The sequence below is a fragment of the Convolutriloba macropyga genome, chromosome 3, assembly GCF_964194025.1.
Source record: "Convolutriloba macropyga chromosome 3, txConMacr16.3, whole genome shotgun sequence".
NCBI classification, from domain to species: Eukaryota; Metazoa; Xenacoelomorpha; order Acoela; family Convolutidae; genus Convolutriloba; species Convolutriloba macropyga.
In genome coordinates, this window is record NC_134470.1 from 68625532 (window position 1) to 68643989 (window position 18458).

At 35.8% G+C, this 18458-nt stretch overlaps 1 protein-coding gene across 1 annotated transcript in view; it reads right to left on the bottom strand.

Moving 5' to 3' along the window:
- Positions 1-9271, bottom strand: part of LOC142336399 (lysine--tRNA ligase-like) — a 64171-nt gene extending 54900 nt beyond the window's left edge. The window contains exons 1-3 of the mRNA XM_075385201.1: positions 9063-9271; positions 3330-3477; positions 1141-1309 (exon numbers count right to left, since the gene is read on the bottom strand). Of these exons, the coding sequence (XP_075241316.1) occupies positions 1141-1309; positions 3330-3477; positions 9063-9196 (451 nt within the window). The 5' untranslated portion in view covers positions 9197-9271. The remainder of the gene's footprint in view (positions 1-1140; positions 1310-3329; positions 3478-9062) is intronic.
- Positions 9272-18458: the final 9187 nt, after the last annotated feature.

An 18458-nucleotide genomic window follows, 5' to 3' on the forward strand; every position in this document is an offset into this window, starting at 1 on the left:
TGAAATTTATAACATTAGGGTTAGATAATGGGTACATACATTTTGGCACTGATTTGACGGCGGGTATTTTGTACTGACACCATTCCATAACAAACTCAACATTTTTTAATACTGATTTGTAGAGATGAATACTGTCTGGTTGTTGAATCATAGTAGTTTCTTGTTCAAGCTCGGAATTCCATGCTTTTTTAAATACCAGAACTCAGTTTTAACAATCCGTTTTAAGAGGTCGGATTCACCATACTTGGCGGGACACGAATTACAAACTCAACCCGCTTTCCATAAACTTGTTTGGCAACTCATAATAAATTTAGTTAAGCAATAAAAATCGAAGGAAAGTTGTATAACTGCAGAAATCACAAGGCAGGTGGGCTACGAAAACTAAGACTGCAAGCCCATTAAGCCAATCTTAACCTGCAAGAGTGCATGCCAATCTTAACCTAATTGCGATTCAGCTCTTACAAGTTTTACGCAGGCGTTTTTCGACGGCAAAAGATAACTTCAATTGGTGAACAGCGAATGACACTTCAAAATATCATCTGATTGGCCACGAAAAATGACAATTTAGGGCCTCGTTCTATCAATTTTCTCTTCGCGGTTTTGAGACAAACATATCCAACTAATTCACGAAAAATTGGTTTTCGTGATTATTAGACTAGACTTAGGGAGCCAATCTTCACTGGGAAGGGAGGAATCCACAGGTCGGGAGGGATAACGCATAAGCTACGAGGGGTATCCAAACCACATAACATTGTCCTTTACCCTTTAAATCGTGGATGTATACCTACACAACAGAAATCAGCCGGGAAGTTGGAGCTCCAAAACTCCAAGAATTGCTCTTTACACCATGAGTTCTCTCAGAAGTAGCTCAGACGAAAGTAAGACTAGTAAGGCTCTTATAGAACTGATCAGCGACTTACTTAACGCCCTCGGACTTTGCTTGTTTATCTTATTTCTCGACGATACATCACAAAAATTGGGTGCTCAGACAAAAGATCAGTAGTAAAAATCATCGCATAAGAAAAGACAAAAAGGACTAAAATAATTACTCCTAACATTGTTTGAGAGCTATTCATGAAGGGCATACATCTAAAAGCTCAAAATCTTGCCAAGATGCAATGCATAGAAATGGATCCTAACCTGCTACAGAAGTGATCACAGACTCGTCGACTTGTCCATTCTCGACTGACCCGTAGTTCTTAATGAAGTCACTGAGGGACACTTCAACATGATACTTGTGTGGGTATGGATTTCTGTTTGTGTCCTCTTTCAATTTCTGAATGGCCGCCGACCTCAGCTCAAAGTATTGCTGAAACATGATCAATTTACACCGATATCTAGAAACTGCCGATTGCGCACCCTCAATTGTTAAGCTTTATTTTAGACGCAAATTTCAATCCGATGTAGCAAAAAGCATAATTCGTTACATATTTCACTTAGGAAAAATGAAAAAAATTCACTTGTCCCACTCATCAGTATTTACGATATAAAACATAACCGACTAACGTTGGGCGAATTGCTCTCAAACGACCAGCGAGCGGTTGGCTTCGTCAACAGCTAGCCACGGTTTAGTGACCTCAGGGCGCCACCTCTTTATCCCGTTTCTGAATACGAAAGTCAAATGAGTCAGACGAAAAATCGGCCAAGCGAAAAATTGCATGACAGGCAGGATTAATATATTTGCTACAAAATGCTTTTGAGAGCAATTAACAATGGTTTCCTAAAACTGCCTGTTAGATCATTTATGATAAAACATTTCAACAATAACTCATTGACAATGAGAATCAGAGATGGTGACATTACGCCACATAATAGCAGCTGAAGTGCCGAATCAACAAAGAGAGAGAGAGAGAGAGAGAGAGAGAGATAACACGTGAACGAGAAAGAGAATGAAAGGAATCCTAACCGGAAGAGAGATAAGGAGACAGGAATATCTTCCATGATTGAATTCGACACTGCAGCATCTAGTTTTCTAACCTTGTTAATAAATAAATCATATAGAAAAAAACTGACAAAGGCAAAATTTAAAAGTTTTCAACTTCGCAATAAAAAAATCAACACCATTTTTTGTCTCAAAAGTTCTGTCAAGTAACCCATCTCCAAGACTTGAAAAGTTTCGTTGGCCAGTAATGGGCGTTAAACTCGGAAAAGGAAAAAATATTGAAAAAATTGCAAACTTTAACAAAATTTTGCTAAAATTCAAGACATTAATATCTTAAGAACCATTTCATTGTCTCAAGAGACTATCCAGTATCCATGTTTCAAGCCTGAAATAGTTTCACTGGCTCAAAGATCCATACGCTTGAAACAAAACTTTTCCAAAAATTTGAAAAGTTTATATTCTTTCCACATATTACTAAAACTGGAGTCCAAAAATCATGATCACAATCCCATGAACTCTACCGCAGCTTATTATTACGCCTTGGAGGAGGTCCCAAGGCCTCTGTTGCCAGAAAAAACTCAAAAACATGAAAAAGTTGCAAATATTTTAAAAAATTGCTTAAATTCGTGATATTAAAATCATTCCATTTACATCTAGCAACAATGCAGTACTATCTTATCAAACCCTAGAGAAAGTTCTTATTATCAAACCCTAACGGAGGCTTTTTTGACCCCTGAGGCTCAAAAAATCTGAATAATGACTATAAATGTTAAAATTGGAAAAAATGGCAAAAGATATCAAAAAAATGCTAAAATTCTTGATGTTATTAAAATCTTGCAACACGTTCCACTTAATCAAGAAACTATTCAAAAATCTAATTTCAAACTCTAGAGGAGGTTCCTTTGCTCTTAAGGCTGAATTAGTCCAAAAAAGACAAAATATTTCAAAAAACGTGAAAACTGGAAGCGGATGTGGGGGGCAACAGCCCGATGGGGGGGGGGGGGGGGGGCAATAGGGGGTCAACAGTGGGGGTGTCTTCAACCTCTAAGAACCGTCCTTCACACCATAAGTATAAGTATAAGTCTCCAAAAAAGTTTGAGCTGAAACAGAGCTGAAAGGCTCTAAGAGCACTTAATCCCCGCTGGATGCTACCTGTTTATCCCGTTTTTGAGGACGAAAAGTCAAAAGCGTCAGACGAAAAATCGATCAAGCGAAAAATTGCATAAAAAAAGACCGACAGGACTAATATAATTGCTACAAACTTCATTTGAGAGCAATTAAACAGAGGTCGTTTTAACAGATCAATAAAGTAATAAAAATCGACTGTATCCAATTAGTTAATTGCTCAGAAGGGAACATCGAAACAGTAAACAAGAAAATTATTTTTTGGCCCTCGCAAGAAAATAAATTTGGGATCTGAGTTCCATGCAAGGTCTGAAACCCTCACATTGGGGTCCAAGTCTGTTTCTGAAATTGCTGTTGAAGGTTTCCCCTCGCTGGCATCGACAGACGAACCATCTGCACTCTGTGTAGCTGCAGCCCTTTCCTCCTTCTCCTTCGCCTTTTTTTCTGCCTTTTGTCGCCTCTTCAGTTCACTAAAAAATACATTACAAACAATAACAGAATATAATAAACTAATATCGGACGAATTGCTCTGAAACCACTGAGGTACCGTTGATTCTATTGTAGCCTACAAATTATATTAGGTGATCATTTTTAAGCGGAGATTTCTCAATCCTCGAAACTGAATAAAAAATTGGCACAACTTTTTTCTTTCCTCAATGTGGTTAGATTTGGCGGTAGGGGCAAGATTGGAGAGCGCACTTGAAGATGGAGGCGCCGGGATTTAAAAAAAAATTGAAACTCCAAATTATGGAAAAGCTTAAATCAAAAACATTCTCAGCCGATTCTTTCACAACCAATAGTCATGATTTAAACTCAAGTTGATGCTCGATACAGTCATTTTTCTGAAGGTGATGGGTTAATAAAACTTTTTTGCTTGGAGGTCAAATACGCGAACGTACCGACCTAATAAAAAACAAAGCCGACAGAAAACTAATACTCACCTTCGGCTCGGCTCGTAAAGACTCACAATTATGTAGGATGATTTATGTTATATGCAAAAAAAAACGAGCTGCTGTGGCGTAAAAAATTTCGTCGAGTTAATCAACAATTTGTAGATTTTAATGAATTCTCTGAAATTTCAATGAATTTCATTGAAAGTTATTTAATCTTTGTCCTCCAAGCACAATACAGGAACATTCTAGATATAAAGCAGCCTTCCTAACAACTCTTATGGATGAAAACTGGTTCCTCCCTTCATTGTTTTTGTCGTTCGACAATTAAACTAGAGCTATTAAGTTTTCTTGGATATTGTAATGAATTTTTTCTTTAGTTTCTATTAAGTACGGTTTTTTCATGATGAGCACTTGAATCAATTCAAAAAAACTATCCTTACTCAACTTTTATCTTTACAGAAACGCTTGGTTAAAACGTCGCTTTTTGAAATAATAAAAGACAGCAAATCATTGATTGCATCGTAGATCTAAAATTTAAAATACTTATTTAAAATAAGAACCGACACCAGCCAAACTATTTTATTGTTTTAATTGCTGTGATGTCTTTCTATTAGAATTTGTCAGGCAAAATTGTTTCTGTGCTAAAACCCACATAAAGTTCACTTAGAGTTAGATATCATCATTGTCCAAATCAAAGGTCATTTTGAAAGTAACTAGCCTTGTAAAACCAAAACATTTTCCCACAAATAAATGAATTTACACCACTTAAAATAAATAACTGACACAAAATTTTAAGTTTTAAGCTTAATATTGATGGAGGCGAACACTTGACGAATAAAAAACCTTTTCTATGTGGGCTTCTTGAAGTCGATCGAAAAACTGTCAAGCGAATTTTACTTGCGTGCAATAAAAATTTTCGAACTAACCTTATCTGATGCAATAAAAATTCTAGAACTAACCTTATCTAAAACAGAGAACACAATGGCTTAAAATTTACTGAATCAAATTACTCTAGAACGCTTCACGTGAAAAGCAGGCAAAAATTAGCAATAAAAAACAACTGTCCGATAACTTCGGCTCGAACGTCAAGCGAGGGGTTCGCTTTTTGGTATCTTAAGCACAGGGAGGCTACGATCAGAGTTGGAGGATAAAAGCAAATTAGTGTACAGTCAGAGCTCGGTCAAGCTAGTCTTAACGCTTTCGGACTTCACTAGTTCAGTTTATCCAGTTTTTAAAAGTCGACTCAAATCGCTTAAGCAAACGCAAGAAAATTCTAGAACGTTCTATCTAAGAAGTCCAAACAGTTAAGCAAAAATTTTGCATGCATAAAAACATAGCTTGCAGATTGATAAAACAAATCCGCTGCATTAGCTTGTAGTCTCAAGAATATCAAGAAAATGAGACAAAATAAGTTTTTTTTTATTTTTATGACTTACGTATTGTTTTCATTAGCTGCCCTCAAATGACCTTCAATTAGAATAACATACACTCAGTTGACTTCGTCTCCTTCAATTGAAGTTATCAAAACCAATTGGAGAGAAAAGGCCATTTTGAGAGTGAGGTAAGTCACGTGTGACCAAAACCTTAATCACGAGAATGAACAAAAAACTCGCTCCGATAAGAATGAACGACGTCAAGCATGCAATGCAGTCAAAATTGCACGCATTAAACCAAAAAAGCAGCTTTGAAGACAGCGTTACCTTATCTGGTCTTAACAAAAATCTTGACAAAATGAAAAAAAAACAGCAAACGATAGCCAATCATAGCTCCGTTCAGCTATCACCATCGAAGCTATTAAAAAGACACACATATCTACAACACACTTCCGTTCAGAGTAATTAATAATAATGGTGAGTGGAGAGTCTCGATGTGGGTTTTGTACAGTTGTGAGAGTGGTAGATTTATTTCATTGCAATAAGTAACAAGGGGCGCGGGGTAGAATGATACGTGTAGATATGTGCCAGAAGAGAGGTAGTTTGGGTGAGATTAAGTGGGAACAGATAGGTGGGGTTAGTAGTTTGGATAGGGACCGGGGCTTTGATGGGGTCAAATCTTGTCAAAACAACCTTTTTCCATACTCCTAGAGGGTACCATCTACTGAGCGTTCGAAAAACAGATCAATCTAAATATTGTTGCAAAATTCAAAAACAGAAGTCAATGCTCGGAAAAAAGTCAAAGTTCAAGTCATGAAAAGATATTCTTCAGCTAAAAAAAACTGTGCAATGCTAATACTCCACTTCGAGTCGTAAAAAGACAATAATTCCTTCAAAATTTGTTTGACGGAAATTAAAAATTAAAATTGTTGTACATGCAAGATTTACCGAGTTTTCTGCAAAGCGGTGGTAAAAATGGCGCAGTGATAAATCTCATGTTTTGTTTCTCGTTCAACACCCCTCTCTTAACCAACAAAAAATATAGACAAAAATTTAAAGCAGAGATAGTCCCCAGAGCAATCTAAATAATGGAAGTCTTATGAAAATACCCGTTTTCATGTGCAAATTCTCTTAACCATCTATATATTAATCGCGTGAACACATAAGGCGGCATGTTTTAGAGGAATTACTGAGCAGCATGTTTTAACGGTACTACCGAAGAGCATGGCCAAGCGGTTGCTTAATTGGGGTTAATGACCGAAAACGTGTGCTTCAGGGTCATTGACCCATTAATGTTTCTAAAAGGCCATTGATCGAAAAAAGTTACAAAAAGGTCATTGACCGAAAAGTGTTGCCAAAATGTCATTGACCTAAAATGCTGCTGAGACGTCTTGTCATCTATCGAAAAATGCTTTGCGAAACAGCCTGTTGCGGAAATTGTTTTTTGAAAGAAGAAGGCAAGCAATAATGGTGTTTCAAACAAAATCAAGTGTCGAAAAAATCATTGGCCGATTAGTTGTTCAGAAACAGGTCTGTGACCAAAAACTTCTTCAGAAAACGGTCTGTGACCGAAAAGCTTCTGATACTGACATTGTTTTTCGTAATTCATTGTCCAAAAATTGTTATTGATGAAAAAAGTTGTCTTTGAAAATTTGTGAAGGAAAAGTCACTCACCAAAAAGCCGAGGATTAAAAGATGGATGATGGAAATTTATTTTGTCTAAGTTTCACTGTACGAAATGTTTTTGATACAGAAGAATTGAAAACAAAATTTTTAAAGTGTAAAAGACCCAAAAGGTACCGATGCAAAAACCAATGTTAGGCGCCAATATATATGACAAAACTGAGGTCTTGAAATAAATACAACTGTTTTGGCGCTCAGTAGATGATGCAGAAACATTTTGGCGCTCAGTAAAACATGATAGGTATTTAATTTTCCTTCTATATTTTCTTCGAGGAAAATTTATTTGGTGGCATTAGCCAGCCCTTCATTTCTGTGTTTGTTGATTTCGTAAAAGCATTCGCAAAGGCTTGCCAACGATTCCTTTTTATCAGCACATTCCTCGTTTTGGGCACATCCATCGTGTTCTTTATGCGTTGTCTCACCCAGGATCTGTTTCTCTTCTCTTTTGAGCTGTTGAATCTCTCCCTCTCCTCAGTTGCTTTATTTTCTTTTTGTTGTGCGATATTCTATTTTTGTTCTTCTTAACTGTTTTCTCTGATATTTTCTTTTTGCTCTCTAATTTTTACTTTTTGCGCTTACTCACTATCTCGCTGTTCTTGTGCTTTCTCTCATTTCGGCTTCTTTCTCTTTGCTGTAACATTTTCCTTCATTCTATCGCTTTTTGCGTTCTTTCTTTCGCTCACTTTCTTTTTCCTCCTTTCTCTCTCTCTCTCTCGCTCTCTTTCTGTTTCTTTTCTCGATTGTATACTAACTTCTTCTTTTCTGTTTCTTTGTGTGTATTTGATTCAGGTTTTTGGTTCCTATCGTTTTTCTTACGGTTGGTTCCTGAAGTTCTTATGGCTTCTGTTGCATCGTATATTTTCCGTTTTCTCTCATCAATTTCCGTTTTTTGCTTATCTTTTTCTCGTTAATTCCCTTTTTTGCTTTTCGTTCCCGTTGGCTTTCTCCCAGACTCTTTTTTTCTGTTTTCCTTCTCTGCTTTCAACTTTTTTTGTTCGATGTCTTTTAGGTTTCTTTTTCGTTTTTTTTTAAATCTATTTGCTCTCCGACTCATTTTATATTTCTGCTGCCATCGATTTCTCTCTTTCTGTCCCTCTTTATACCTCATTCTGTCTGTTTTGATTTTTTAATGCTCTGTGAGAACGTCTGTTACTCTTAACTTGCATAAAGCCTTTCTTTGACATATCTGGCTCTCTTCATTGTTTGTTAAGGTGTCCAAAGTAGTTTTGCAAAAAAATCATTGAAAAGATCGCATGTGCACCAGTTATCACGAATAAGTTTTCAATGAGAATATCAATTCTTAAAGTTTCAAGATAAGATGCCTTCAGATAGCCCTTGCGACCTGCTAGTTAATGTTGAAACATATGAAAGCACCATATGAAAAAGAATGGTTAACATTCAATTTCTAGTCCGTGTATTAAATAAATTTAATTTACTGAAGGCCCAATTAAACAAAAATTTCATTCATACAAAGGGCCTCCAAAAGATTGCCAGACGAACTTTTGAACTCGCAAGCAGGCTGCCATAGTAAGGCCATATCGCATTTCTTTGAGTATAATGTTTTGACGGAAAAATCACAACCAATTATATCCATTCAAGGGCTATTTATATCCAATATTGATAGCAGTGAATACATAAATGCACTGCATGACCACGCTACCCAAAAATATTTGATGCAAAGAATGAGTTGTTACCGTTTCCGTAAACCATGTTTAGACAGTTGCAAGGAACTTGACGAAACTTCGTTATTTAGTTGAGTTTTCTCAACTCAATTATGGTCATATTATAAAAGGCTCACTGAACAGATTGGTTCTTTTCTACTGTACAGACAACCGTCTTAAAAAAGTTTAAAAACTGATTGACTGTAAATATAGTCAGTCCCACAAAGTTGCAACGCTATCGGTTTCAGAGGTCAACGTTCAATTTTAAAACATAGAAATATCTAGCAAGACACTGCCCATTTGCATGCCCCGAGCTTTTCGAACGTTACCTTGCGTTGCAACTTTATGGGACTTACTATATAAGAGCTCACAGAGAAGATGCAGAAAAGCTCTAAATCTCAAACGCGCTGAACAGCTGGACATTAAAAGATTAAAAAACACTTACTTTTTGCTGATAGTTTCCTCTGCAGGATTACTCATTGTTCTTTTTAGTCTACAATAAACAGAAGCAGTCTTAACGACAGTCTTCAGATGGTACTGATGTCTCAACGCACAATTCACACTCAGATATCTAAGCATGAACTAAAAAGCACACATTTGTGCCAACAACAAGCATCTGAAAGATATTAATAGTTTTTCTGAGAAACCAAAACTGAATGTTCAATTAATTGAAGCCGAAGACAAAAATAAATGCATGTAATGTATTAAAAAAATTGGCCAACTTGTGCCAAAAACACCCAAAAGCAATTCGTAGTTTTTGAGAAACCAAATCTGAATGTTCAGTTAATTTTCACTCGTTGAGCTGAACAAAAAACAATACAAATGTACGTAAAATTTGAGCCAACAAAAAACAGCTGAAAGCAATAACTATTTCTCAGAAAAGACAAATGAATGTTCAGTTAATTAGTATACATACAGTTTTGGTTAAAAATTGAAAATAAATGCATACAATGTACGAATGAATGGCCAATTTTAGTTTAAATTTTCTTAAGCTTATCTTTTGATCAGGTAACAATTATGAGATTCACAGAGCAGAGCTATAAACAGAACAGATGAACAATACAACAACAACGGTCGGAGCGAGGTTCAGTTACGTCATATAATAAATAAACATCGGTCACATCACGACAAATCAGATGATGCAATATACCACAGACATTACGTTACTTTTAACAGAAAATCAAATGCCTTTTCGCTTCCTGGTATCAAAGTATTCGGATTTTTTCACTTTGTGCCCCCCCCCCCCCCCCCCCCGTTACAGAGCACGTGCTATTACATAGTAAATCATTATGTAAAAATGGAAATAATACGCTTTCATTAAGCTGGTGGCGGGGGGTTGCACAAACGGAAAACATCCAAGTATTCACTGAAGGAATTAACGTCTTTCCCATTTTAATCCCCCGGCTAGTGGTTATAAAATGTATAGCCCTCCCCAATCATGGTAATTATGCCATAATGGAGGCTATATTTTCGTTGGGAGTTGTAATGGGAAAGACACGGGAATTACTACCAGCAACAATGCAAAAAAACCTGTCGTTGCAGTAGCAAAGGCATTATCACCAATGAATCTGCCGAGAAAAATTTGTCTAAAAAATCTAAAAGGTCTAAAAAACTCTAGAAGGTTTAAAATATCTTAAAGTTGTCTAAAAGAGTTAACAAATGTCCGTTAGAGAATTCTGTGGAGCAGGAACAATAATTTTACGCACGATATTGAAAAACAATAAGAATATATAACCCTTTACTATACCAAAAACTGCTTCTAGCCCATACAGGTTGTTAAGAAAGGGGCTTAAGTGCAATCCATAGACCTTTAATTCTAAGCAAAATCCTGGCCTGTGATTGCGATTTCCTGGATGTAGTAGTAGTAGTAGTAGTAGGAGAGTCTTTAGGGTCGGAGCCCTCGGGTGTGGAACCCTTCAGTTTTCGTTTGGCACGAGTTTTTTCATTGGATTGCAGAATCCACGGTTGCATAGAAGTCTCCAAGTGCAGCTGTAAACATGACGATTAGGATATTTCACCACACCTTGAATTAGACATTTCAGCAAAGCAATGATGAGAAGAGTTCCCCAAGCAGAGAGGTTGAGAGCTAATCTGATTACTCTTTATACACTTAACTAAATTGATCCTACAAGAAATCCCATTCAAAAAATTAAAGAACCTGAATGGTTCAAACCTTAGTCTGAATGTAAAGCGATAAACAACGATATTTCGTTAAGAGAACTTAAAGATCTAAAATTGCATTCGGAAAAATCTGGTTTAAAAAAGTCCATATATATGAACAAACCAATATCAGAAAGTGTCCATCAAATCAGAAGAAGGATGACTCAATTATATCAAACGAGAGACTGGACGAGGCTAGCAGATTAAAATAACAAAGGTTATAATATTCATTGACCACCGTAAAACTTTCCAAAAACTAATTGCACAGGATATAACGGAAAATCCTGCATTGAAACTCTTTGGATTAATCTCTAATTACTTTAAGAAAATTACTTAACTGAAAAAAAGTACTTACTCATTTGTACTGAACTGAAAGATGGTGCCTAAAGATTATTTAATTGTTCTTTTTCCTTTTTTCTTTAGAGTTGGTGAAATCTTGGTTCACGGCCGATAACTGCTATTCATATCAGATCAGTTCGAATCATCAATTGAATCACTCAAGCTACCTCTTAGGAGAAATCTTGTTCACGCACTCAAAACTTTCTGGCAACCGATTTACGATTCAAAAAATGAGACATAAAATTTTGAGCTTCACTCTTATTGGGTGAGACGTCAAAAAGTAATCGGTATTGATTAAACTGGTCATTGGGTGACACAAGATTCTGGACTCCCCTCCTGAAGGGTGAGAAAAGGGTTCAAAGCTTAGCTCGCGTTTCATATGTGGCTATAATCTTGCTTCCCTTGCGATCAGAACGATTGCGTACCCGCGGATTGCTGGTAACAAAGACTGATCGAGAGAGCTTACCAAAATATACGGATATTCCCGCAGGTTACAAACTTCTGTTATCGGCCAGAGAGCGATACCTTTGAGGGTTTTTGAACTGTTTCTAAAAATCCTTCAAACTACTTGACGACCAAAGGAATGAACTGAATTCCGACTTCGATACACTTCTGAGCTCACTGTTCGTACTTTTTGTCCTCAGCAGCTGATAGAATTCATCTCCACCGCAATTGTGATAAGGCTTGTTTGCAAGGGAAAAGTGATCGTAACAACCAATGTTGATGGCTGACCCGCAGTCCAGGAGGGAAAGAATCTCGCCCGGTCTGGAGTTGTTGGGGAGAAGTAAACTTCTGCTCACAGAAGGGGGAAAGGGCCACCGCGCCAGCTCATATAATTATGTCTCGTATACGATCATGAAGAGCAATCATATCACCCAACCATTGCACGACACAGCATAAACTCCCATCACATCAAGGTTCGCCGATTAACAGAATGGGTATTTCATCTCGCTTTTGTATAATTCAACTCCCAGTCGATATTAAAGAGCAACACGGAACTCATTCGAAAATAAGTGTAGCCCTGGACTTAGAATGGGGCTACGAGCAACAAGGCAACTAAATTGATTCACAGAAATGTGAAAACATTGCCGAAGAAAGATGTACACCATTGACTGAAAAAGCGTCATCCTAAATTTTGACGAAAAATGCCTTTTTTTTCGCTCATTGAATTATTTCCCAAAACAGTGATTTTTATCCTTGTATATCCGTCGAAAAAAAGGTTTTAATTTGCCAATTCATCTGCTTTTCTAGCATTAGTTTAGGTTGTAAGCTGCTCGGTGAAACCGCAATGTAATCAATACGTGAGATAACCAAAGATGTGCATAGAATTTTTGAGGAGGACGTCGAGAACTGAGTTTGATGCAAAAATGGATTTCAGTGTTACAGACATTTTTGGATAATTTTCTCAAATGAGATGAAAGGAATTGAATTTTTTTCTTTTGAATTTTTTCCAGTTTCACCATATCTGTTCTTTTGATCTGCGCACAATTCAGACCACACATTAGGACTGCTAACACCAGCAATTTGTACAAACAGAGTTTAGCGAATAGCTTTAGTTCTTTTGCTACATTTCTATATAACACTTTGATCACTTTTATCAGCTTGTTTTCAATATAAATCAGCGTATTGAATCACCGCTTGATATAAATAAGTCGTCCAACAAATTGTTGTTACCATAGAAATTTCAAACGTGAAATTTAGTTTCCCCTGATTTTGGCGTTAAAAATTCTTTAAAAATAGTTGCTTAATAATTCCGTGCTACATTGGAAATCATTTAGATTGTTTCCGCGAACATCGCGGAAAAAAGAACAATACCATTGCGGAACTGCAATAAAGTATTGCGCTTCTTTTCGCATAATTTAAGCTAAATTATTTGCACATTGTTGATCGTTAGATTTCTCGATGCATAACTCTTCCAATTGTTTTTGATATTGTATTAATGATTGCAATCGGTCTATAAAAAGATTCAGCTAATGGATCAGTGTTATGCATCGTCAAGATTTCTGCCTGTTTAGATTTCTGGAAAATTACACTACCCTAAATATTCGTTTAGAAGGAAAGTTCGATGAGGAATTATCTTTTGACCATCTTTGCGCGCGAAGGCACAGCAGAAGGTCCCAAAGGATACCTCCTACGATTCGGAAGGTCCCAAATGGTACCTCCTACGGTTCAGATAAAGAACAACTTCAAAATGTAGTTCGAAGTTAAGGTCCTGAAAAACTAATTTTGGATGGATACCAATTTGAGAGGCGGGCAAATTTTACAAGGGTTAAAAACGTACCAAGATTAGAGAAAATATAATTAAAATCTTTTGCTATTTGAAAAAAAAACAATAAAAATGTCGTCTAGTGTTTTGGATTGCGGTCGTCAGTTCTTCTGGATCCTCGTATGTGCCGTAAGATGACACACTTCAATTAATCGGTTTAAGTGTTCAAAAGCAGACCTACACAATGTTTCTCAAGGTTTTATTTGATCAATATCGAAATTCTTTTGTGGTAGCAAAGATAGTTACACCAATTACTCGGGGATTTAATTCTTTCTGTAAAAATCCAATTGCAAAAATTTGCATTCATGGCCATTAACTTTTTCAGAATGATTTGATTTGTGCAATAAAATTACAATTCGTCACTAGAGGTGCGTGAATTCTTACAAGGGTCATGAAACGAAAAAATTAAAAAAGTCTTTCAGGCCGTTAGACGTTAACCAAAAAGTTCAGGGCATCCGAAACAAATATTAGGACTTTTTTTGTGGTACAGTTGACAATTGAAACGTTTTCTAATCAAAAATCACACAAAAACTGGAAATATCAAATTACTGCCAAATCTTGTTTTTATTATTTACTTACGAAATTCCAAAAGACAAGCTTGCATTTGCTATTAGAATTGAAAAATCGATAACCTGAAGAAATAACTTATCGGTTTCTTATCTGTTTATATTACACTGCTTGAGCTCTAAACCAAACTCAAGATTTATTACTTCACGCTAGTTGCCTTTGGAGACCTCTCGTCATTCGTTTAGAGACTTCTTGGAGCCTTTGTAGACCTCTCGTCATTCATATGTTTACATAATCATTCTATTGTTCAAAAATTTCAAAAAGAGGTCAAACAAAAGAAAGGTCATTTCTCAAAACAGAAAATTTAAAAGCAAAGAATGTGGAATCCTCTTCCGCCATTCAGATTGAAGATATGAGACTCCGAAACGGTCCATCAGAAATATGACAGCAGACTCAAAAATGAATCAAGAATAACATTTGCTGAAATTTCCAGCACAAGAAAAGGACCCTGAGACGTTTTTGAGTAGAGATCTCATTGTTTTAAAAAAGCGGGAAGAATTGTTTCTGAAAACCACCGCCTTCAGAAAAGTTACACTGCTTTACACATTGCGTTACAAAGGATGACAGATGAGAATTTAACACCTAGCTTCCTTCGCCCGCGAAGGCACAGTGAAAAGCCTCAATTGATACCTGCTACGACTCAGGTAATGAACAACGTCACAATATTTCTCATACGTAGGTCCTCAAAAATGAAGTTTGGATGTGTTACCAAGTTGAGAGGCGGGCGATTTGAACTAGTGTAAAAAAACCTACCAAGATTAGAGAAATCATAGTTAAAGTGATTCGCTATTTGAAAAAAAAGACAGTAGGAAAGGCGTCCAATGTTTTGACGCTGGAATACTGTCTTCATTTCTTCTAGATCCTCGTATGTACCTTAAGAAGACTTATTTCATCTATTTTATTTAACTGTTCGAAAGCAGACCTAAAAATTAATCAATATGTCTTGATTTGTGCGATAGAGTTATAATTTGCTACAAGAGGTGCGTGAATGCTTACAAGGGTCATGAAACGAAAGAGTAAAATAATGTGTTTCAGGTTTTTCGAGGTTAACAAAAAAAATTCAGGGCATCCGAGACAAAAATTTGTATTTTTTTGCGGTACAATTGAAAAAGAAACGATTTTTGTTACAAAAATTACAAAAAACACAGGAAATATCAAATTTCTAAAAAGAAAACTTTTTTTATGAACTCACAAACTTGCAAAGAACAAACTCAAAATTTCTAGTAGGATTGAAAAATCAATAAGCTGAGGAAATTACCCATGGTTTATCATCTGTGTATGTCATACTGCTTGTGCGCTAAACAAAACACAAAATTTAATGACTTGACACTGGTTGCAATCAAAGACTTCTCGTCATTTGAATAAAACAAATAGATTTACAAAACCATTTTATAGAACAGAATTTTTACGCCTTTAAATTTCTGCAAAAATACACTGCCTTAAACGTTCTATTACAAGAAAATTTAGACGAGGAAACATCTTCCGACCTTTTTTGCCGACTAAGGCACAGTAGAAGGTCCCAAGTGATAACTCCTACGATTCAGGTGAAAAACAACGCCAACATTTTGTTTGAAAGAAAGGTCTTGAAAAATGAAGTTTAAATGGATATCAATTTTAGAGGCAGCCGATTTGTGTTAGGTTAAAAAAATCTGCTAGTTAAAATGATTTGCAATTTCAACATGTACAGTAATAATTGAGTCTAAAGTTTTTGATGCTGAAATGCGCGGTCATTCATTCTGGATCTTCGTTTGTGCTTTAAGAGGACACGTATCATCTAAATGGTTTAAATGTTCGAAAACAGACCTACACAATGTTTCTGTTTCTCGTGCTTTTGTTTTATCAAGATCGTAACCATTTTGTGATAGGAAAGAAAGTTACAACAGTTCAACAATTCGTCAGAGATTTATTTTTTCTGTAAAAAACTAGACTGTTCTAACAATCCATTTGCTCTATTTTGCATTCTTGGTGCATCCATTTTTTTCAGAATGCTTTCATTTGTGCAATATAAACATAATATGTAAATAGAGGTGGGTGAAGGCTTACAAGGGTCATGAAACGATGAAGTATATGAATTACATTCAGGTTGTTAGAATTTAGCCAAAAAAATCTTGGCATCAGAGACTACATTGTGGGATTTTTTTGTGGTAGAGCTGAAAAAAGAACGTTTTTGTTTACGCAAATAACACAAAAAGGCTGAAAATATCAGATTTCTACTAAAAACTATTTTTATTTCTACTAAAACCTGACCGCGCTGTAAACGGAATACACAATCTAATGACTTCACGCTGGTTGTCATCGAAGTCTTCTCGGCATTCGAAGAAAATAGATAGAATTACAAAACAATTTTTTTTCTATAGAACAGAGTTTTTAAAACAGATCATGTGAAAGAAACGTCATTTTCCAAACCAAAAATTTCATCAGTAAAAAAGTGGAAACCTCTTCAATAAATCAGATTGAATTTATGGGACTCTGAAACGGTGCACCAGAAATATGATAACACTCAACATAGGCCAGTACAACGCCTTAAGTTCTAATGAAGATTCAAAAATGAATCAGTACAAACAGGTTTTAAAAGTTCCAGCAAAAGAAAAGAACCATGACTAGATTTTAAGTAGTAGAGATGTAAAGTGTTTGAAAAAGCGAGAAGTTTTTTTTAAAAAACTCTTGCCTTCTTAAAGGTTACAATGCTGTAAACATTGCGTTACATAGAATGATAAGGTCGATGAGGATTTAATTCCTGTCTCCCTTTGCCTACGAATGCACAGTAGAAAGCCTCAATTGATACCTGCTACGATTCAGGTAATGAGCAACGCTACAATGTTGTTCAAAAGTAGGTCCCGAAAAATGAATTTTGTATGTGTTACCAGTTTGAGAGGCCGTCGATTTGTACTCTGGTCAGAAATTCTACGAGCATTAGAGAAGTTATAGTAAAAAATTTTTGCTATCTGAATAAGTACAGTAATAATTGCGTCTAATGTTTTCAACGCTGCGGTCGTCATTTAGTTTAGATCCTCGTAAGCGCCTTAAGAAGATATATTTCGTTTTTGCGTTTCAAAGTTTGAACGCAGATCTACAAAATAATCCTCTTGTCTTTGTTTTTATCAAGATGGAAACCCTTTAGTCGTAGCAAACATAATTACACCAATTGTGCTGTGATTTAATTTTCCGCTTTAAAAATCCAGACGGTTCTAACAATCCAATTGAGTTTTGATTTTAGCACTAGAAGTATAATTTGTTACTAGAGGTGCGTGAATGCTTACAAGGGTCTTGAAACGAAAAGGTAAAAAAATGTTTTTCAAGTCGTTAGACGTGAAACAAAACAATTAGCGCATCTTAGACAAAAATTTTTTTTGTGGTACAGTTGAAAAAAGACGTCACAAAAAACATAAAAAAACGTCACAAAAGAAAACTCAAAATACCAGATTTCTAACAATATAATTTTTATTATCTACCTACAAACTTGCGAAGCTCAAGCTCACAATTGCTAATAGAATTGAAATTACTTATGATTTTTCATCTCTTTTTATCATAAGGCTTATGCTCTAAAACAGAACACAAATTTTTATGACTTCACGCCTGGTGCCTTCAAAGACTTCTCGTTTTTTGAATAAAGTAATTAAGTATACAAATCCACTCTACAGAACAGAATTTTCAAAAAGAGGTCAACTGAAAGAAATGTCATTTTTCAATATAGATTTTTCAAAAAAGAAAAATGTGGAATCTTCTTCAATCATTCACACTGAACTTGTGAAACTCCGAAACGCTGCATCCGAAATATGATAACACTCAACATAAGCCAGTGCAATGCTTTAATTTCTAATGTAGATTCTGAAATGAATCAGGACAAACGTATAATGGAAAATCCAGAAAAAAAGGACCTTGACAGAGTTTCAATTATAGATCACATGATTTTTAAAAAAGCAAGAAGATTTAATTGTTGAACAACCATTGCTTTCTCACTCTCAAGGAAACCAAATTTGCTTGCCGAAAAACAATTAAAGAAGTCACTATCATTTTACTGAAACTCTCACATTAAAAAAATTAAAGTGAATTTGAAGAAATAGTGGATTCTTTTCAGTTTATGTCCTCCAGTACGTTAGGTGCCACCCAGATACAAAGCACTTGCCACTACATGGTGAATCAATATGTAAAAGTATTACACATGCGTCAGGGGCGCAATTAGTATGCACCCACTAAACTGGGGGCACAAACGGAAAAGATCCAAATTGTGAACCATTGTCCCGGTTCAATCGACATCATAGAGACCTGATTAAAAATCAAAGTGGACATCAATAGAGAAATTCAGAAAAAAAAGAATACCTACAAGAAGAACAAAACTTTTCGAAAACGACCAATTTCGTGATCGACCCAGCAAAAACGCTAGTTAATTTAAGACTAAAGGTGCTTCCTAGAAAACTGTTTGGCAGACTGCAAAAATGTTGACGAGGGGAACACCAGAGACGTTTACAGCCTAAGAGCTTCAAAATATATAATATGCACTTTTAAATC